Consider the following 23696-nt stretch of genomic DNA (forward strand, 5'->3'; position numbering starts at 1 on the left):
AAGACCTGCAGGAGACCTAACATATTTCTCAGAAATAATTTCAAATGAGAGGGATCACAAATGATGAATCAAATACCTTGAGACATTTGCTGTACAGGAATATCTAAGTATAAATTACATTTCAAGAATCAAAACATGTTGGCATAGCTGCAGAAATTGTTTGATATCTGGCAAGATCCAAATTTTATTGTCCTATAAAGTGTTTTCTTTGATGAAAATACCTCTTCTGGTTGCAGTATGAAAGAGACCAGCAATGTGGCCAAAGAAATATTTGCTTCAGTAGGTGTCTCTAATAATTTACTCACATCCAGGTTTTCTTCAGTTATTTGTCCCAAGTGAATCCTTCCTCCTGTCATATCCTTTTTAGGCTTCCTCTATGAAATGTACTGTATCTTTTAAGTTGGCAAAAATAACTCCATCCAGCCATAAATTGAGACTCAGAGTAAAATTCTTAAAGTAAAATTCTTAAGGCAAAATGGTAATAAATCAGATGAATTTGCAGCTTGTAGGTCAGGAGCCCAAGATTCCTGAGCAGATTTTATTGCTTCTTAATCTCAGACAAATATATCCTAAGAGGATGATTTTATTTATAAATCTGTAATAGACCCAGAGATATCCACTAAACATTTATAATACAGTTTCATCGAACAAAATGAAGTCCTTAAAGTTATTGTGTGTGGTGTTAACCAGGAACTGCTCTGAGTCACTTGTGGAGTTAGTATAGCAGGGAAGAATCATCTTAACTTGCTGCTTACCAACAATCTTATTCTGGGGCTCTCTGCTTGTCATTCCAGCTACCTGCTCCATGATGCCTGAACACATAGTATTTTTCTGTTTTTCATCCATTTGTTCCAGCAAGTCCTCCTCACCACTGGCTAATGCTAGGCCCTTCTTGGGGACTACATCTGGAGCCAATTCACTCCCACCTGTCTGCTTTTCACAACCGATCATACGTCATCCAACAGGGCTACTGTACTAGAGGAGTTAATGCTGTATCCCAGACGGCACAGGATGGAAGCTGCTCCCTGAAGCTTGACATTGACAGCAGGGATGAATTGGTTGGAAAGGAGCCCAGAGAATGAGTCCTCAATCTCCCTTTTCTTTTACCCATATTCAATCAAGAAACCGATTGACCAGGCTGGAATAAAAACCCACCAGTCCAAACTGGTATTTAGCTGCCTCCACCATTTTGGAATCCTTCTTGTAGAGATTATCTATAATTATTCTCTAAAGATGGTATTACAATGAGTCATTGGATTCATCTGCCTCCCCCTTTTTGAGTTGTTTTTACTTCAGTTGAACCATTCAGTTATAAAGTAAAGCATGGTTTATCCAAAGAGCAATTAGACTCTCATAGCATTCTACCTGTCCTGTCTAGCTTAGCAGATTAATTTCAAGATAATGGCAATGGTATATAAAGTTCTTAGATAGGATGCCCAACATTATCTGGCTGTTTTACTACAATCTTATGTTCTGTCTCGAATGTTTCGTTCAGCAGATAAACATTTGCTGATGCTTCTCTCCCACGAAAATGCTCACCTGCAAGAAACATGTACTCAAGCATTTTCTGTGATAGGTCCTACTCTGTGAATTTCTCTTCCTTTAGAAGTTCAGGAAGAAGTGAATTGCAAATTCATCAGAGAGAAGCTGGAGTTCTTCTTTTCTCAGGCCTATCCTACTTGTTCAAAAGTCTTTTTTCCTATCCCTTTTCTTTGTTCATAAACATGTACGTTTTTTAAATATTTGATTTGTCTTCTGGTATTGTATATTTTTCTACTGCTTGTAACATTTTTTATTCTGTCGCATATCTTTTCAGTTATATGTCTTATTTTTGTGGTCCTCAGGCTGTAATCTTTTATATAGGAATAAGCTTAATTCTCTGGAATTTCCATGCTGAGCAAATGTCATAAGCCATTGCATCCATGGCAGAACAACAACACATTATGTCTCCTTTCCTGATACCAGCATTTCTGGCAGTGGTGAAACCAGCAGAAAAGGAGCCAAACAAGCCTTACTCTCTGAGTTTGGAAAGTGACATATCAGTCCAGGAAGCAGTATGTGCCATTTGTTCAGCAAAAAAATGGAGCTGCTCATAAAACTGGATCATGGGGCAAGCATTGATAAATTCCAGCTAGAATGTGATGTTGGGCAAATGGCAATCTATTATTTAAGAGCAGAGTAAGCATCCTGAAGTTTTGATGAATGAATGAAAAGCAGCTACTCGCAAAACATTCCAAAGACCTTACAATTTAGGTTTGGACCGCATTGCTATATGAGTAGATTCTTCCAGCATCACAATGAAGGTGTTAATGGGGAAGGCCAAGTTTCCCCATACACAAGGAAGATTCAGAATGAAAGGTGTTAATGGGGATTCAGAATGAAGGTGTTAATGGGGAAAGCCAAGTTTCCCCATACACAAGGAAGATTCAGAATGAAAGGAAGATTCAGAATGAAAATGACTATACCATTAGTTCATCAACTGTATGCCCTTTCTTTGGCCAGTGGATCAAGGAATAAAGACGCAAATGCTGCCTTTTCTTATGCACTCTACTTTCTCTCTTCACCCAGTGGATCAAAGAGCAAGGATTCAAGCTCTGCCATCTTCAGTAGGGGCTCACAGAATGGCTAACTTGATGTGCTGCAACACAGCTGCTATGGTTTAGAGGCTGTGACCTGCGTACTTCTCTGGAAAGTACACTGCTTCGTGCTCCTGAAGAAGGCTTACTGCCTTTCAAATCGCTTCATCCGCCTTCTCTAACTGTATGCCGGATGCCTTGAAGTCCTCACACATACACTAGTCTTTAGTTTCAGATAAATATAAACATTTAGGAGCAGCAGATTTTTTTAAAAACTATTTTATTAGGATATACTTTTTGAGCTTTCTCTTTTTTTTAAAAAAAAACCAAACAAACATATGGTGTTCTTATGTTTTAGCAAGTGCAACCAGTCTGGTAGAGATCATCCTAGCTTAGAGACCCAGTGGGAGCTTGATGGGTGTGAAATCAATACAGTCATAACTGCTAAATTGGAGACTTGAGAAGAGCCTGAGGAGAGTAGTGTCACACTGATAGAAGGCATTTTAGCTTGAACATGATAGACACACAGTAGTTAAAGGAGCCAGTCTAGCATTGTTTGACTATACGAAGATAAGTAAAATATCTGTATTAGTTTTTTGTTTTTGTAAAATTTTTCTCCTTCTCCAGAACAGTTTGGTTATCTTCCTTAACATTGGCAGCTTGCACATACACCAGGTTTTGGGTGAAAATCAGGCCGCAGCTTTTATTAATTATTAACATAAAACATGACGTCATTGCACATCGACGCACCGATCCGGATGACGTCGCCTCGTCAGGTCGGGCCGCCCCGGAGATCCCCGGACCCCTCCCGAGATAAGGCGAAGCCGGGGAAGGGGGTACTCGCTCCGGCAAGAGCCTGTTAAGGGGGACCTCCCTGCAGGCGCTTGTCGGTCTTTTATAATTGTACTCTCTCTCAGGCAAATAAGCAAAACCATTTCTCACTTAATTCACACCCCTCTCTTCCCATGTCTAATCACATAACTTCAAAACTGTTCTGGATAAGGAGAGAGATTTTACAAGTGGTCAGTCATTTATTTTATTAATTTTAAATTACTTTTAACCCACACCCTCCAAGGTTCAGGGTGGGTTACTTAAGAACATACATAATGGGGACGACAGGACGAGACATCATGTAACATACAATTGTATACAATTACAGATAGCAGTTAAAAATGTCTTTTAAAATGCAAGCAGTAAAAAATTGAACATAGGAACAATGAGTTTCCTTGCATATCTCAAGGATGACACTCTTGTTCAAAAAGATCTTTAAATGCAAGCTTAAACAAGAAGGCCTTGAGAGATTTTTTTTAAATATTCCTTATCTACAGTACTACATGCTCTGTGACTGACAGCTAAGAGATATTCTTGCAGTGTGGTTAGGCTAGAGGAGCCATTGGTCTTTTTCTGCTAACATATACTATGTTCATATGTTGCTTCTACACCTGATTGGTTCTTTGACTTTGGATGAAGTGCACTGTGTGGCTTCACATTTTGCCTATCAAGCACTTCATATAATATATTTCCTTTTGGGCAGATTAGATAAGTGATACGGTCTTTTTCTGCTGTCATGGTTCTGTATTTTGAGAACCACAGTTGTGTTCAATGTCTCATTTGACTTATTAGCTGGAGTTACCTTTTGTCAGTAGAGGATCTTGGAGATCAACTTCTACCCCTCCTACATAGACACATGACTCCCCGTATCTTTTGTTTTGTAGTAAGTGGAACTGGGGTTACAGATATATCTCTGCATATCTGCAAGATTTCCATAAAGAACTGGATCACTGCTAAGTAGTCTCTGTATGCCCATTCATTTCATAGGAAATATCCAGAAGATTTTTCACATTGCATAAAGCATAAAAACACTGCAGGACTTAATTTGATTTATATGGTGAATTATTTTACATAATCAAATTTCACAGTAATAAATCTCCCTATAGAGCTAGAAACTCTCAAACTATACAAACTTTAAATGAATCAGCTCAGATTAATTATTTGGAAGTATCTCAGGCATTTACTCTGGTTATAAAAACTGTGCAAATAAAAATAAAAATAAATCAGCACTGCTTCACCCTGTTTGTTGCTTTCTTTTGCACATATACGGCCAAATTTTAAATGCCCGGCGTGCGTAAATATCGGTACTTACGCGTGTACCTGGGCCCTGCGCGCACCGCACGCATTTTCAAAAGGGCCCGGTCACGCGCACAAGTGCCGGGCCTTGAAAAGGGCGGGATGGGGGCGTGGTCTGGGTGGAACGGAGGTCGGCCAGGACAGTGGCCATTAGCCACTGTCCCGGGGAAATGCGTGCCTGCAGCCGGCCAGCACGCAAAAATTACTTCTGCTCTTGAGGAGCAGTAAGTAATAAAATGAAAAAATGTAGGAAAAGTAGGTTAGGTTTTGGGGGCTGGGGAAGAGAGGGGAAGGGGAAGGAAAGTTAGGCAGGTTAGGTGCCGGCACACGCATGTTATAAAATTGATGTGTTCATGTGCGCTCGCGCATCTTTTAAAACCTACCCCATACTGTACATCCCCAAATTACTGTTTTCTCAAAAACAATCAATATAACCTTGTGATTCTTCAAGATCCTCAGATGTTTGAGTCTTGTTATAGTGGCTTTCATCCTCACTGGATATAGCAATATTTTGCTTTCAATTTTCTTATTTGCTCTAGCATTGCTGGAACTCCTTTTTCTGTGTTGGGACTTTAGATCCTCAAGAATCAAAATTTGTTGTCCTCACAATACTTTTTTTGTATTTATTTACATTATTTTGTACCCCAACATATCCAATTTAATTGAGTGCAGGTCAAAGCAATATAATCCTAAAATCAAACACAAGCATAATATATAATGCACATTAAAATATCTCAAGATGTAAATCACCAGTTGTCTTGGCATTTTTCATTGTTATGGGAACCTATTCCTTGTACTCTTTAATCTTAAAATCCTTCATAAACTGAATTTTCAGTGTTGGCAAACATATATCTCTATATATTTCACTAGATCATCAACTTTGCTCTAGCATTGCTGAATGGTACTTCCAAAAGATCATCAACTTCCAGAACCTCTGGACTCTGCAATATTATCACATTGTTTCTCTTACTGACATTTGCCTCTTTTGAAGGCCCATTTCATTTTAACAATGATTTTGAATTTGTCCTGTGAGTGTCATGGTGTCTTCCAGCAAGAAAGTCCTTTCCTCCATCCTGTCTTTTGTGCTGCTGTTGGGGGAAACTAAATTCCAATTTAAATGTCTGAAGGAAGAAATTGCCCCTTTTTATCACAATTAGTGAATTTTTCCCTAAATGAATGAAACATCCCTGCCATCCTAAAAATGGCATATGTTAAGCCAATTCTAAAGAAACTTTTAACAACTATAGACCCATCTCAAATCGACCTTTTATAACTAAGGCCCTTGAAAATATTGTCTTAAAACAACTGTTAGATTTTTTAGATTTACACGTGTGTTTAGATTCTCAACAGTTTGGCTTCAGAGTAGGCTATAGCACAGAAACATTATTGTCATAGTTCAATGTCTTCAGATGTGGATTTTACTCAGGTAGTGAATTTTTTCTAGTCCTCCTTGATTTATCAGCAGCATTTGACACAATTGATCATATAATTATGCTACAGCATTTAAGAAAAATTGGAGTAGGTGATGTAGTTTTAAAATGGTTTATATCTTGTCTTGAAGATCATGGCTATAGGGTGGTATCTTCAGGTGAAATCTCTAGTTCCTTCAAATTGAAATCAGGTGTTCCTCGAGGATCCTCTCTATCGGCAATTTTATTTAATAATCTATTTTGCCCCTATTGGTCACGCCCTCGCTGATCTGGAGGTTGGATATTGAATTTTCACTGACATACAGTTCTTTTTTACCCATGAGTGGGACCAAAGATGAAGTCCTGCAGAAAATATCTGTTTGCTTAAAGTATTTGAATCAGTGGTTGACAAAGAACAGACTTGTCTTGAATTTGTCAAAAACAGAAATTTTGTAACTTGCAAGGTATCCCACATGGGGTTTTCCAAGGAATTTAGACATTGATTGGGGCATCAATTACTATAAGTGATAAAGTGAAAAATCTGGGTTTTATAATGGATATGAAGGGTTAGATTTTATAATGTGCATGCATGCTTCCTGGCGAGCGCACTTGGATGTGCCGATTTTATAACATGTGCGCGCATGTTATAAAATCGGGTGGTTGCTCGCACATGCATGCCGCATGTGCCTGGGGGGGGACGACGACTTTCGCAGTTTCCGCACGGCAAAGCAATCGGGCCTTCCCCAATTCCCCACCCCACGTACCTAAACTCCCTGCCTCTTCCCCTCTCCTCTCCTCCCCACACCCTAAACCCTACCAATCTACCCTTGTTTTTTGTTTTCATACTTCAAGGCCCAACCTGAAGCAAGTTGCGGGCGCTGGCCGGCTGCCAGGGCGTGAGTCTTTGGGACAGCATTCACCCACGTGCCTTTACTAAATGAACCAGCCGAAATGATGGTACTTCCAAAAGATAACAAAATGTAAAGCAAAGGAAGGAACAGACTGATCATACCAGGTTATCCTTTTGATGGTCAATTGGAAGGCTTCAGGCTGCCTTAGGGAAAACTGGTGCAGAGCAGGCTTGGCGTGGGAGAGCGAGTTAACCTGAAGGCATATCTCCTTTGGAATGTGAGCTCCTGCAGCTCTGAATTGAAAAGCTGCACGGATGCATTGGATTTTTCACTTGATGCTTAGCATTTGCTAACATTCAGAGACACACTAAGCATACATTTCACAGCCCCACTCTCCATGCCACCTTTTGTCAGTCACAATCTGTGGGCTGTATATCACACGTCTGCCTCAATTCCTGTATCATTACTGTCCTAGCATAATTGATTCTGAGGAGAAAAATATGCCCATAATGTAATTTCCAAGTAGAACCTCCATTCTGTTTCTCAGTCTTCAGTTTCATTGTACAGTTCGAGATGTAGCAACCAGAATAACCCCAGATCTTTCAAATCAAGCTTTATTTTAAACCTATCATGGAAAGAAATATTTATGAGCCAGGACATTCTGTACGTCTAATAGCATTATTAGTGCTGTGGGGAAGAAGGTAGATTAGTACTGTTGTCCCTGGTGGAAATGTGAACGAGGAATAAAATAATTCCCAGAAGAATATATTAACTTGAGTCCTGGTTAATTATTGCTTCTGAAAAGCTGTTTCCATCCAATTAGGATGCTCCTTTGATAATGGATGAATCATAAAAAATACTCCACAATATGTAATGCTCTATATGAGGGGGAAATATATCTTTTGAAAATATCCTGATATCCTGTGTGCATAATACTTGCTTGGGTTTAAATAAAATCTTAAATATGCAGTTTTGGTGCTTGCATTCATATTACTCTCCTTTGGGAAGCCAGCCATTTGAATAAGCCTCTGTGTGTGCTGAGCTGCATAAAATTCGTTGATATGCTTGTAAAATGCTGCGTAAAATCTTCAGTATTATTTTGTTATCCACCTTGGGCCTTCCTTTTGAAAAAGGCAGAATATCAAATACTTATAGATGTCTGAATGTAGAATTACTGCTAATAAAAACAATGAAAGATGGTGGTTTAATTTCTTCTTTCAAAAATATCTTCCTTTAAGGCAGATACAAAGTGAGTGTAAAATTGAAGTGTTTTAATATAAATGTTATATACCTGAAATGTGTTTGTTTTTTGCATTCAAAAATGGATTTATTGTGATTGCACTCTAACGGATTAGATTAGTAAACCTGCTCTGCTTTAAAAGCATGCGGATTGTGAACAGGGGAACGTTTATGTATTGTTAGAAATAGGTACTGGTATTTAATATATCAGTAACTGGTCAATTTTCCAGTTTTTTGTTCCTGACTCTTTTCTGAAAGCCAGCAAACTTGTCTGTGGCAATATCAGGTAGTGATAATATTTTTAGGTTTTAAAAATAAAAAAAGCAGTGTCCATAAACAATTTGTTTCAGCTTGTTACTTCCTGGTCCATTGCTTCCGTGACTGTCACCTAGCCTGCAGTTGCAGGGAAAATGCAGGGCAATAACGAGTGGTGGTGGTGGAGGGGACATGCTGCTGTGTGGTTGGTTTCTGCGTGCAGGTTAGCGAGCAGTCACAAAATGCATCATAAGGCATAGAAAGCATTATTTGTTTCAGTAATTATCTTCAATGTTAAAGCTCTGTGGGCCTAATTTTAGACCACTTTTTCCATTTTAAATTGAAAAAAAAATACAAATGTAAGGAACTATGCACGTTCATGACTTTTACTGTATTTCTTTCCATTTTAATCAATTACTTCATGCGTTTTAATTTTTTATTTTTTTCCTGTATTCTTCCCATACTTATATATTGCATTGCCTTCCCTTAACATTCATAACTTTCTACAGTTTCAAATCTTACTTGTTCTAGCATGTTATCATGATATATTGTCTTACTAAATTGCACTGATTGTAATATGTTCCTTACTTTCCTTTCAGTATTATATTCACAACCATAGAATACAGTAGCTTTCTGCTTCAGTACTGCCGACACTACTTCATATTTGACTTTTGCTATCAATTCCCACAGCTTAGGTTACGTATTTATCCCCTGCTTTCTTGAATTACTTTACCTTTTTTTGCACCAATAGTTCATTGAGAATCTGTTTTTTATGAAATGACCCTTTGTGCTACTTCTGAATCTATCCTTTTTTTTTCGGTCTCATATCATTAGCCATTGATCTTCTAGGACAGTGGTTCTCAACCCTGTCCTGGGGACCCCCCAGCCAGTCGGGTTTTCATGATATCCACAATGAATATGCATTAGAGAAAATGTGCATGCACTGCCTCCATAACATGCATATTTTCTCTCATGCATATTCATTGTGGATATCATGAAAACCCGACTGGCTGGGGGGTCCCCAGGACAGGGTTGAGAACCTCTGTTCTAGAACTTCCTTTCAGCCAAAATATGTCTTGCCTCACAGGGCTTTTGGTTAAGACTTTGCACCTTTTTGGTTAGACCTCCTCTGGGTTGCCCTTACCTACTAAATCATTTTGGAGATATGGACTCCAGATTGGAACATAATATTGCATATTGCAAATGAGATCCCACTAGTAGCTGTATAAATGTATTTTACTTTTATTTTTATTTTCTGCTGGTGAGACCTCTTGATATATACTTAGCATTCTGTTAACTGTTCACTGACTTGCTACACTGTTAGTGTTTAGGATATTTGATCTTATCACCCCTTTTCTCCTCCTCTGTTTGAGGGTCATCATTACTTCATCTCCCAATCTTCATGCTATGCTTCCTTAAGTTTTTGCACTCAGGAAAAAATTTAAAAACAAACATGGCTCTTTAAGTGTGCGTATACAGACATAACTAATAAATTATTTCTTTTAATTTTTAGTTTTTTTAGAAACTTTTATCCAGAAGGATTATTTTCTCTTTTAGTATTTGTGACTTATAATGTAAATCCCATTGTTCTTTTGTCTTTTATGATGTTAACCTTGCATTACCTTTTATGAAAGTTTAAAAAAAAAAATAAAAAAAAAATTTTTTGAAATAGGCTCGCGGGTCGAAAACTGGACACTCAATTTTGCCGGCGTCCGGTTTCCAAACCTGTGGCTGTCAGCGGACTCGAGAACAGACGCCAGCAAAATTGAGCGTCGGCTGTCAAACCCGCTAACAGCCGCCGTTCCTATCCGAAAAGAGGCGCTAAGGACGCGTTAGTGTCCCTAGCGCCTCTTTTTACTGCCGGCCTTAATTTTAATAAATTAAAATACTGTATCGTGCTCACAGGAGAGTGGCCTGTGCGCGCGCCGGGAGAGCAGGCGCTCGCCCACTCTCCCGTGATTTTACTGTATCGACCCCATAGCGGGGGTTGAAAAAATGGTTGACAAGTTCTTCAAGGAAAAGTCCATAAACATTTATTTGCCTTGTAGTCTGAAAAAGCTAGCGCTTATCCCTGGGAGTGAGATACAAGAAATAGATAACTCTTGGGGGTCTGCTGGGTACTTGTAACCAGAACTGGCCACTGTCTGAGATAGGATGCTGGGCTCGATGGATTTTGATCTGACCCAGCATGGCACTTCTTATGTTATGTTAAACCTAGTCTCTGTGTGTGGTGGCTGTAGGTGAGAGGCATATCATCACATGTTATCTTTGAATTTAGATGTGTGGGGTCTTTTTCCATGCTCATAGTATTTCAGTCTCTTGTGGGTTGAGTTTTGCTGATGCCAGGTAGAGATTATTATTATGTTGATTGTTTGTTGGGGTCTGGACAGAGTAAGACTACTAGTTGAATGTCATTTGCATAGTGGATGATCCAGTGGACTCTGAGTTTGCCATTTATTTATACCAGTGGCCCCCTAAGCAGAGTGTCATATATAAATAAAGCAAGGGATACCGAAAATATTCGAACATTCTTTATATGGGTGTTAGAATATTTTCGGCATCCTTGGCTTAGTGGGAGCCATATAGATATTGACAAGAGTAAGTAATAGCATGGATCCTTGTTGTGGTACTCCATAAGAGAGAGGGTGGGAACACAGTAGTTCAGATCCAAGATAAAGAGAGATTCTGAGAGCATTTTGGAAGTTAGTGCTAGGCCTGCTAATCCTAGGCCCTCAGGTGAGAAATTAAGACTTCATAGTCTCCAGATCAAAAGCCACTGAGAGGTTAAAGAGTACCAGTAGTTCATTTTGTTCACAATCCAAAGAGTTGTAGTTCATCCACTAGGTTTATTGGTATAATTTATTTGCTGTGGTGGGGTCTGAAGCCAGATTGGCATGTCTATGACATTCCAGTCAATTATACCAACTAGATCCACAAATCCACTAAAGTATAATGGCACATGAAACATAGATTGCCAAAAATAGAACATTAACTATATGACCATCATAATAGGCTTCATCGTGTAGTGAACCACTTTAAGACTCTGCCTTATATTTAATCATTGGTCAGACAAGCTCTGCCTCTTTTTTTTTTTTTTTTAATTTCTTTGAAAACTATAGTGAGTAACTTCAGTGCACATTTAAATTTTACTTTTTTTTCTTAAAACCAATGGAACCACTTATCTTCTATTATGAACTCATGAAATGTTGCAAAGTTCCATCTTGTTTTTTCCGAAACCTGCGATGGTGACTCAAACAATGTTTATAAGTCTTATCCGATACCCGACACGGGACCGTGTTTCGGACTGCTATCCTTTTTCAAGGGTTTCTCAATATTAGTGACTCTCTTCCATAATCGCGGTACGGCATTTTTTTGTGACACACATGCGACATTATACTTTAGTGGATTTGTGGATCTAGTTGGTATAATTGACTGGGCTTTGATAATCCAACGATCCTGACACATTTTGAGTTCACCTGTCGACTAATTTTCAGTGAATGAGTCTATGACAGAGGTCTGTAGGAACTCAGCTGTAGGAAGACAGCTTTTTCAATGATTTTGCATTGAAATGGAATGTTGGAGACTGGTAGTAATAACTTAGGTCAGCAGAGTCTAGAATGGGTTTCTTTAGGATTAGTCTGCATTTTTCTGTATTTGGAGGAGCTTGGTGCTGCAGTGAATGGTGTATTACATTTTCTGGTGAATCCTTGTTTATAAAATGTCACCTGCATTGAACATGATTTTCCTTAAATCCTTTATTCTACATATTTTAGTATTTCTACGCATCAGCTTCATATTAAAATCATTGGTTGCCATGTGCCGGTAGATCAATTGGTCGGAGTTTGTTTTTGCCCTGAGTTGAGAGGTTTATAGTTCCGACGCAGGGTTTTCAAATCTGCAGTGTTTACTGAACTGCCTTAGAGACCAACCTTGTTTTGTCAGTCATTTTGGGGAACTGTCTCAAAGTTACAGTAAACTGCAGAACATTCTCTTGTACCTCCTTTTTAATTTTTGAAGAAAAAAAAAAACAGAGAACCTTCCATTCATGTTTATACTGCAGACCTACATATTTAAAGATTTCTTTACGTTCTAAATTTATATCATTTTACTTTCTCTTGCAGAACTCAACAAGACCTCCCCTCAAACTATCAAATGTGGAGCACATTACGAACATTCAGATTTTGATCTTGTTCTGCATTCTGCTTGCTGTTTCCCTGGTCTGTTCTATTGGTTCATTTATATGGAATAAAAAGCATGAGCAAGGAGACTGGTATCTCAGCTTGAACTGTAAGAACTATTGTCATGATCAAATGTGCTAATTAATTTGCTCAGATGATCTAACATTTTTACACCATTAAATGTGTCCTTATTTACTATATTTGTTGACTTTTGAGAGGCTACACTTAGGGGAACGTATTTTACAGAAATGAGGATGTTGAAAATATGCTACCAGAATGTGGAACTTTGGAAGTAGTTCTATAACTTATTTTATATTTTAATAGTTTAGTCATAGTTGATGCATATGACTGAGCTAATTTTTTGTTGCTGCTAATAAACTATATCATATTTCCTTTCCAAACCTATTTTGCTCATTATAAGCCATTTCTATACCATATTTTCTAAATCTGGTAGTACTTTGCTTTTACTATTTTCATTCTGCAAGAGTTTGAAAATTCTCTTTCCGTGGAAAATATTGATGACTCACATTGTTCTGTTCTTTAAGGGGAAAAATCTTACATTTTTAATAAATGCAGTAGTAAAAAGCAAAGGTAATTGAAATGGAAGAATGATTATTTATTTTTTATTTATTTAACAGCTTTTTTTATACCGACATTAAAATACACATCATATCGGTTTACATCATAATGAAAGGTTGAAATTACATTGAACGGGGAGGGGGGAAACATGAGAACAATAAACAGAATAGGGGCTATGAGGAGGAGCCAGAAATCAAGCGAGGAAAAAAAAAAGGGGGGGGGGAGGAGAGGGATATGAACATATTTACAAAAATTGAAAATGATAATACATAACATTTACAAAAATTCAGGGTGGGTATGAGAATGAACATATTAACATCGAAGAAGGGGGGGGGGGGTCGGGGTGAATAGTGGGGGGGAGAGGGGGGGCTAGTCCGGGAAGTCCTGGTGGAAAAGCCATGTTTTGAGCATTTTTTATTACTCTAAGATAAGATCAAACTTGGTTTTCTAGATATATTTGGAAGTTTTTTCAAATTTTAGTCCTCGTTTAACAGGCAGGACTGAACTAGATATGACTCATGGGTGATGTCATCTGTTGGAATCAAATGGACTTGTCTCTCATAGCACAGTAAAATCTTTACTGAGAATGTGTTGTGGTTCCCATGCACTCGCTGCCTTGTGAAACCCTCAGTCTTTTTTTTTTTTTTTTTACCTTCTCTATCTTTTATATTTAAATGTTTGTCTACTTTTTCTGCCTCTTTGCAGACTCTGGCTTTTTACCACTGCCTTGGGAGCCCCTCAACAGCACTTTTAAGTGATATTAAAAAAAAAATATATATATATTTTTTTTTAATAGGATAATGAAGTAAAAATAGAAGTCCAAAAAGCATTTCATTAAGCAGCTTCAAGATAGTCATTTGTGGCACTGGATGTCCATCACCAGTGCCCATGAGGTTACAAATTCTGGGCCTGGATCATGATATGGAGAACAGTTACAATTGTGGCTACATGTCTCCCAGAGCACAGAAATCCTGGGCTTGGAAGACATGTGACCTTAAAAAGATGTTGAAGGGTAAGCACTGACATGAATCCAGGCATTCTCCCAGAGTGATATTTCAGGCTCACAGCATATGGAGCTGAGTTGGGGTTTCTCACCTTGTATTTCCTGCTCAGTCAGGAGATTCATCCCACCCTGGTGTGGTGGTGGTTCCCAGATCCATCTGGCCAGATGGATCTGGCCAGATGGAGCAAAACTAAAAGGCCTATGGTTCTGGAAGAGGTGCAGAGCAAGGCACCTTAATGAGGCCCATCCCTGGGGAAGCCCTCGTTAGAACTGAAGAGGCATAAGTTGGCGCCCAGGCAGGTCCCAGAGCTGGACTGGTTGTCTTTGGACAGTTGCAGTCAATCACCACAGTGATTCTGGTTCACAAATGGTTTCAGGATCTTCAGACAAGGATGTGGCAGTTTCCAAGCTTGTCTACTGGTGGCCTGTATGCTTGACCTGAAGTATAGGGTAAAATATGCCCATTGCTTTGGAATAGTCCAGCTTCCTCATCACTTAGTGGTGGTAGATTCGGCTCTCACATGATACAAGAAAACTCAAAAGTACTGTGATTCATCTTCCAGGGAAGGACCAAAACCTTTGAATACTTTTGGCAAGAAGGTGTTCCAAATTTCATCTCCAGGTCCACCTAATTGTAAGAAGTAAATAGCCTTGAGTTCTATGTTAAGCTCTCATATTGCCAGTTATATATGGTTCAATATCTGCATGGAATTTTTAAGATGCTAAAACCCTTGGAGTCATCAGTCCTAGAGCAGGCTGATATTTGTAGGTCAGCAGAGGACACGGAAGAGTATAAGAAACTCCTGTTTTACTCAGTTTATGAAGTGTTTTACACAGCGGCCAGAACTTTGACTTCAGCCATTGGGGTGCAAAGAATGGCATGGTTATGTGCTAGTGGTCTACATGAAGATGTTAATGTTCACCTGGCAGATGCTTTCTGTACTGGTGATAATATTTGGGAACAAACTCATAGTGGCCCAAATTAAGGAGCATCAAGTCATGATACAGTCGCTATCTTATGGAGGAGGAGATCAGCCACATCTACCCTGACATCTTTATTTTTAAGTGTTCTTTCTTTCAGAGATGATTGTGCCACTTACCAATGTCATTTGGCCCTTCCTGCTCTGCAGCAACTTCCTGCTAGGGGGGTATCAGCAGGAAAGGCATTATGCGAAGTCTCTGCAGCAGGTGCAGTTTAAACCAGGTCCACATTTTTTACAAAACTGAAATTTCACTCCCGACTTCTACTAGTGGGGGTGAGGAACCAGCCTTCCTGATGGAGTTGTGGAAGATTACCAAAAACTGGTGGGTTTTAAGTATTGTGGAGTATGGCTACTGCTTACAATTTTTCTTGTGTACCCCTCAACCCAGCATTTTTTGGTCTTCAATTCACATTCATCTCAGTGTGCCTAGGTATACCTGGGAGTTCAGTTGCTCCTTTGTCAGGAGGCAGTTGAGCTGGTGCTTTTTCAGGAGTGTGTTCAGGAATTCTACTCCAGATATTTCCTCATTCCCAATATGAGAATATTGAGATCTATTCCGGATTTACAAAGCTGAACAAGAGAAATTCAAACAAACTCTCTTCACACAATCCTCACCTTAATTCAACTAAGAGATTAGATGTGTGCCCAGGATCTGAAGTCTGCATATGTGCACATTCTCATTCATCCATTTTACAAGAAGTGCCTCTGATTTGTGGTCTAGGATTGCATTAGCAGTACAATGTGCTTCTTTGGCCTTTTTGTGGCTCAAAGGTGTTCGCAAAATGCTTAATGGTGGTTGCGGCAAAGCTTCAATGACTGGGTATCTACATATTTCCTTATCTAGATGATGGGCTAGTGATGTGCCCAACCCCAATGGGAGTTTGAGTCCCTTGGAAAGTCCATATGGCTTTTCCAGACCTTGGGGATGCTGATCATCTTCACCAAGTCAAGCTTTTCTCCAGTTCAGAAGATTCAATTCATAGGTGCTTGGATAGACTCTATACAGGAGCAAGCGCTTCTCCCAAAGGAGAGATCCCCAGTACTAAATGGTGTGGTGAAGACCAAACTCCAGCAAGAGCAGTCTTGATCCTCCTTGCTAGCTGAAGATTCTTCAATAAGGGAGCAAATAATTATACTTTGGAACCCCCAAAATCATCCTGGCCATGTGATTTTGTAAGAGTTGTAAATATCTGACCAAGGTCAAGGTTATCCCTACATATAAAACTATTTTATTGATGTTTTATTTTATTGTTTTTTATATTTGTTGTAAATCACTTTGGGTTGAACTTTGTTTAAAGAAGGCGGTATATAAATGTAACATAGCATGTAGTTCCCATAACTCAATTAAACATGAGGCAACTTTGGTGAATGCTTCAAATCTGTGGGACCAACTGGGTCATGCATTGTTCCATCTGATATCCATAACTGCCAGAATGAATATAAGAATATAAGAAATTGCCATACTGGGTCAGACCAAGGGTCCATCAAGCCCAGTATCCTGTTTCCAACAGTGGCCGAACACCAAGTGGAACCCATGCTACTGATGCCAGTAATAGCAGAGGCTATTTCCTAAAGGCCTGATTTTTAATCCTCTGCGCGGGAAAAACGCTCTTACAGTGGTAGTTGAGACAACAGTCCTGAGTGTGGATCTCTCTGTGGATTCTGACTTGAGATGATTCTGTCTTCCGATGCCTCCACTAGGAGGTGGAAGGATCATATCAGTGTGGCATAGACACAACGAGTTGAGGTACTTGTTGATGTACCTTCAGATCAAATTATTAGGGCTGCTTGCCATTCACTGCCTCTTGGAAGCTTTTCCCAACCTACTGTTTGGAAAGATAATCTTAATCCAGACAGTCAATTTATACAAACAAGGCCCACCTGCAGGAGATCTGTCTTTCAGGAATTCAGAACATACTAGTAGACCATCGCAGTGGAGTTTTTCTACTGCATGAATGGTCCTTGGATCAAGGAGTGGCAACCAGTGATCAACCTATTTGCTTCAGAAATCATCAGCAAGGTGAAAGTGTTCTGCTCCGTAGTTCCAAGCAGGTACACTTCAACTCAGGATGCGTTTCTGCTAGGTTGGAATGTCAACCTATGGTATGCTTATCCTCTGATTCCATTAATTGCAAAGATAGTCCAAGACCTGGACATGGATAATCCTCATTGCCATGGTTTGGCCATGACAGATGTGGAGTCCAAGTTTTGTCCGATTGTCAGTTCAGTCTATGATTCTTCTGGGACCTTTGTCGACTGTCATCAAGAAGATGCAGGGCAGGCTTTGCCACCCAAATGTATCCTTCCTGGTCCTCACAGCATGGATGTTGAGCATGCAGTAGTCTCTTATTTGCTCCTGCCAAAAAAGGTGGAAGGTATACTAGTATCAGCCATAAAGCCTTCAAGTAGAAAATCCTGCAATTTCAAGTGGAAGAGGTGGTTCTCCTGGTGTCAGTCCAACTTTCTAGTCTTTTTCCTATAGCCCAAGTGATTTGCTCCAGTACTGGCTCATCCTGCCTTAAGTTCATAGCGCCGAATTGAACTTTCACTGAAGAGGTACTGTCGCAGTGTATCACCAACAGGTGGAAAGAGTTCTAATCCATCCATCCTTTGGTCTCCAAGTTTATGAAAAGACACTGGTAATCAAAGTCTCCAGTCAGTAAACCTCCAGTGCCTTGGAACTTTAATGTAGTACTAGCACAACTCATGAAGTCTTCTTTTGGATCTCTGGAGTCAGTGAGTTTGAAGTTTCTCATTTAGAAAGTCTTATTCATCATAGCAGTTACCTCTACCCAAACAGTAAGTGAATTACAAGTACTGGTCTTATATTTACTATGCCTTCAATTCTTCCACAACAGGGTAGTTCTCATACTCAACTTATATTTCTGCCAAAAGTGCTGTCAACTTTTCACATTAAACATGCTATTGTGCTGCCAATGTTCTTTCCGAGACCACTTGCACATAGAAGAGGAAAAAGCTCTTCATTCATTGGATTGCAAGAGTTCTTGAATCATTGTCAAGTTTCTCAGTTACTTGTGTCCTTTTGATCCCAACAGACTAGGAGCAGCAGTAGCCGAAAGAACTTTATCCAGTTGATCTGCGGATCATATTGTGCACTGGTTTGTGCTAGCTGGCATACAGATTACAGAATCTGTCAAGACTCATCAAGTGAGAAGCATAGGGGCTTCACTGGCTCACCTCAGAGCCGCTTCCATTGAAGACATCTGTGTATACGTTCACATTCCACTGCTGTCTGGATACCATATCAAGAAATGACAGTAGTTTGGGCAAGCAGTTTACACAGCCTTTTCACTTCATTGGTGGGGTCCAGATTGGTTTTTTTTTTCAGTAAATACTCGGCTGTGTAACCCTTAGCTCATGACTCCCCTTGAGTCATGGCTACTCCAGCCCTGCTTGTCGATGGAAAAAGCAAGTTTGCATACTTGTAAATAGGGATTTCTGTAGACAGGATGAATTAGCCATACATATTACCCATCTGCCTCCCTGGAGAGTCATCTACCTTGCTAAAGCTTAAGTTCTGTAAACAATGGGATGGGTTCACAAGGCAGTACGTGTGCAGGAACCACCTTGCAAGCTCAGTAACATTTTTACTGAACTGTGAGAGAGGGGTCCATTCGGTGTTGAACAGATCCATCACCCATGAGTCCTGGTTTATTCATCCTGCTGTCTATAGGTGAGCAAACAATTGAGCAAAATATCAGATAACTAACATGACTTGTCTGTATCTTGACTAGATAGTCCTTTCTTCAGGAAGCTTACAGTCTTTTGTATCTGTTCAGCACTGCATATATCTAGTAGTGTGTTAGAAATGAGTGATAGTAGTAATTCTGTCTGTCAATGGGACAATTTAATTTAATTATGGCTAGAAAGACTAGAAAATGTATGACAAGATATAGATACTATTGTAAATGGTTAAACAGAGCAATAACATTCAAGCTTGCATTATATAAAGTAGTTATAGTTATTTAAAATGTTTTGAAAATGCAGCATTTTAAAGATTACAGGAACAAAATGTAAAAATATTACAATAAAGATGAATCTTACTATGTGGGAGAGGGGTATGTATGACAGCATGCAAGTAAATCACAAGGGAGTCTATATTCAATTGCTATCCGGCTAAGTAAGTTAGCTGAATAGATTTATCCAGCAAATTTGGTCGTTATATTTGGCAGTGCAGTCGTGCCACTGAAGATACTCAGATTGAAAAGTTGTGTTGATAAGTTGCAGGAAGTTCTGCATAGCAAAGTGTAGGGGCATGCTTTAAGATTGATCCTTATTGTGTAATTTCCTCTTAATTGTGTGGTCATGCTTTTTTAATATAATATTTATTTTCTTTCATGGATATTGTATTTACTTTATAGCTTATAAACTTTTGTTATCTGCAATGTAGATAATGCAGTATGTAAAAACTTTTCAGTATTTTCTAATCTCCAGCATTCATTCCATTCATTTGTGGGGAGAACTTTTCACTTATTTGACATTTTGCTTAATGGAGGTATTCTACTTTATGTGAAGGGAGAAAATAGAAGAGGCAAGCACAAGAGCAGCGAAGGAAAAAAAACTCCTTATTCACAGTGCTAGGAGTTAATGTTAAGATACAATTCATTCCTGTTTTCTAACTGATTAGTATTTCTAGCCTTGAACTGGTATCTGCTTCCTCATATATATGTCTAGAAAATTGATTTTGACCTTTAACTATTTAGATTAGTCAATTTTTCTTTTTGAATCTCTGCACTGTTTGTTGTAGCCTTTGGCAAAAATGGTGACTCTCATAGGTGTTGTGTTATCCATTTCTTCCCGTGAAGGATATTTTTCAGACTTTCCTAATAAAAATAGTAAAGCCAAATTTAGCAACAGTAATCCATGGGACAGTTCCTATAAACAGCTGGAATGTCGGCTGTCCTAGGTTATAATGTTAGTAAATACATGGAGCTCTCATTCTCTGCAAAGAGTTCTTTTGTTGCTCACAGCCTTTTCATTCTAGAATAAAGAGCAACCATTTCATGCAGAAATGCTTAGTCCTCTTCCGCACTGTGAATTGAGGACCTCGGCTTCTTTTTCTGGACATGCTGGAGTTAGGACTGCTGCTAAAGTAGGACTTGTAGCCCTTGAGAGGGGGAGAGCAAATATTTATTTTAATAGCTTTTAAGCAGTCAGCCAAAGAAGAACATTCAGTCCTCTCACATGACGACATTGCAGTAGTGCTTGGCCCATAGGCCAAAACTGGGAAATAACTACAAAGTCAAGCACAATGGCTTCCTGATAAGAACTGGATGAGAATAGTTCAGTGAATCACCATATAAACTTGAATAAAGTAAACCTAATCAACAACTAAAGCAAGCCAGCATCTACTGAAATATTAGTATTCCTGCATTTTATAAGGAAAATATGTATTGAAAAAATATATTGATTTGTCTTATTTCTATATTTACAATTGACTTTTTTTTTTAATAGATGCTGGAGCGAATAACTTTGGACTTAATTTTTTGACATTCATCATTCTCTTCAACAACCTCATTCCCATTAGCTTATTGGTTACTCTAGAGGTTATTAAATTTATCCAGGCATATTTCATCAATTGGGTAAGTATTAAAGATTACTGGAATTAGTCTCATCTTCTTTAAGAAAGAAGGTATAACATATACTATATAAACATTACATACTGGTATTTTCCTTGACCTTTTTTTTTTTTTGTGTAGAGTGGGGTTTGGAATCCGCACTCAGCTGGATTCAAATATATAAAATAGTATTTAAAGCCTATTATTTCCCATAGATAATACAGAGAAAGACATATCCATCTTCCTTGAAATACTTTAGGTATTAATAGCCGACCCTGTAGCAAGGAAGGTAAAACAGCATCAGAAAAGAATGCTATTATATATAATATGATGGCAGATATTCACCTGCCTTGGGTGAATGTTGTATTCAAAAAGGCGTGTAATAAATCCAAATAAATCCATAAATAAATTATCATTAAGATCTTTTAGTTTGCTTCATTTGCTGCCTTTTGCAGTGTTTTAGATTCCAGCTGAATATGCTGACTTTCTCTTCACTTCTTGGCAGATAGGGTCCTCTTTGCTTATTCCATGCCTTCTTGAATTCTGTAGCTGTTCTGGCATCCACCACCTTCCTTGTGAAGCCATGCCATACATCAATCTTTCTATAAAGAAACATTTTCTAATGTTAATTCTGAATCTACCATTTTTTTTGAGCCTCATATCAATAACCCTTTGTTTCAGAATTTACTTTTCACAGAGAATGATAACTTTTAATAGTGATTGCTACACCTTGTCTGCAAACCTTGTCACTATTCATTTGGCACGAGAAGGATTTTGCAGTCAGTAATTTGTTTAGTTTAATTTGTCGCTAGTCATTTTGCAATATGAGTTTATAGTTTGAAGTAGTAGCAAAGATTATAAATTGGAGGGAGCAAGGGCAGCCTAGTAAAAATGGGAGGATTGGTACAATTCCTTGGAAGGAACAGGTAAGGAACTAGAGAGGTAGAAAAACAACTTGGATAGTCATGTGCTCATAGTCTATCCAACAAACTCATTGACCTAAAAAAAAAAAAGCCACCGGAATGGAAGAGGACACAGTTGTGGTTCAAGTAACAAGTCAGTGATCAGATCGGTGAAGTGAATATACCATGGTAAACTCTTTTCAGAATTGACAGATTAGGGAATGAGATGTTCCACCCAGAACCAAAGGAGCCTACTTTTTTTCAGTTCAATATTGATTTTTAGAAACAAAGAAATTGTACTTAAAACATAAGGAAAAAATATTACAATTAAATAATCATAATAGCCAAGATTCGGTATACATACTCCCAAATTCACCATAGACAAGCAGGATTACATCGGTCATAACCAAAGGGTGACAACATCTGATGGTGATGACATGGACCTTAGCTGTCAGACAGAGATTACAATGTTTTTGAGCATGTACAAGAGTTCTCTTGCACAACCACTGCCTCATAAGCCCCTCAGTCTTTCCTCATTCATATTACCACATGGATGGATTCCTTCTTTCTCTCATTGCTGAAGATGTTGTTTTTCTATTTTTTGAACTCACAATTCTTTTTTCTTGCCGCTACCTCAGCAGCCCCTCCAACAATGTGCTGCTGAAGTAGTGGCAATGAGTTTGGAAGAATATAAAAAGACTAAATAAATAATTTTTTAAGTCCTACTTTCATCTCACCGGGAGTCAGCCTCTTCCTCATCCTACAGGTCTGTTGAGAAATCTCCCTTCATGTTGGTACATCTCACGGATCCTCTACAGATAAGGTTTCAAGCTTAGTGTGAAAATCTAAGGTGCATAAGAGGCACCAAGAAGAGCACCTAAATGGTGTGAGGGATCCACTCCAGGGTTGTCTTCCTTTGTGCCAAAAATGACATCATCTTCGGTACAGGGCTGAGAAGAGTGCTTTTTTTTTATGGTGTTCTCCATAACACAGAGGTTCCATTATGCCAGGTGGTTCTTTCTAGATATTTCAGACTCTTCGCTGTCTGGGCAACTTCAGTTGCTTCCAATTGGAGTATGCTTGCCAAGGTACAGTCAGCTTCCTTGCATGGAATGCAAGGTTTGGCCAGTTTCAGCCAGCGGAGAATATTGTTGCAGCCATCACAGAGCACATTGGCACCTAGTGTGTCACCCAGCCCAAATGCCCATCCACTGAGTTCCTCTTCAGTACCCCTAAATACTGTGGATCTGAGTGAAGATAAGCCCATCTCAGAGTCAGAAAAGGATGTTTCCTTGCCTACTCCAGCTCAGAGGGCCTCTCCACAAATGGCAGCTGAGCTATCCAATATGGTGAGGAACTTCTTTGCCTCATTACTTCCCAAGGATCAGAAAAGAAGGATGGAACTTCTCCTCTCCAAGGAGTATTTCCAAAAAAGCCGGGTTCCTGGGAGTCACGGAGATATCTAAGTGTCTCCTTGAAGTGTTTCACCAGCCAGTGTATATCCATTCAACATTATGGCTAATTTTACCCCCTCCACGGCATCCTTCCCTAGTGATTCAGATGAAGAGGGATGGGACAAATGGATTCAATTAGACTTCCTGTAGATTCTCTTTCCGTTAGAACATCAGAGATTCTCTCCTTGACTGCCTTCCTCTTTGAATCACGGATCAGTATCTTATAATAGTCAGATGATGAAGGGTCCATAAGAATGCTTTCCAACGTTTCTTCAACTTTATCAAGGCATACTTCATCAAGGACCTGAATTACACTCTGGGGTAGATTTTCAAAGGGTTATGCGCGTAACCCCCAAAAACCTACCTCTGCGTGCGCCGAGCCTATTTTGCATAGACTCGGCGGCACGAGCAAGCCCCGGGACACGCGTTTGTCCCGGGGCTTTCCAAAATGGGTGGTGCAGGGGCGGGGCTAGGGGCGTGGTTGTGGTCCGGGGGCGGTCCCGAGTGCTCCGGCAGCCAGCCGGCGCGCACAAGTTACGCCTGCCTTGGGCAGGCATAACT

General features: G+C 39.2%; 1 protein-coding gene across 4 annotated transcripts in view; it reads left to right on the plus strand.

Annotated features, from left to right (window-relative positions):
• ATP8A1 (ATPase phospholipid transporting 8A1) overlaps positions 1–23696 on the plus strand; it is a 559403-nt gene that overhangs the window by 140973 nt on the left and 394734 nt on the right. For all 4 annotated transcript variants that reach the window (XM_029588616.1, XM_029588605.1, XM_029588632.1 and 1 more), the window contains exons 11-12: positions 12579–12744; positions 20676–20803. In XM_029588616.1, coding sequence (XP_029444476.1) covers positions 12579–12744; positions 20676–20803 — 294 coding nt within the window. The remainder of the gene's footprint in view (positions 1–12578; positions 12745–20675; positions 20804–23696) is intronic.

The sequence above is a fragment of the Rhinatrema bivittatum genome, chromosome 1, assembly GCF_901001135.1.
Source record: "Rhinatrema bivittatum chromosome 1, aRhiBiv1.1, whole genome shotgun sequence".
NCBI lineage: Eukaryota > Metazoa > Chordata > Amphibia > Gymnophiona > Rhinatrematidae > Rhinatrema > Rhinatrema bivittatum.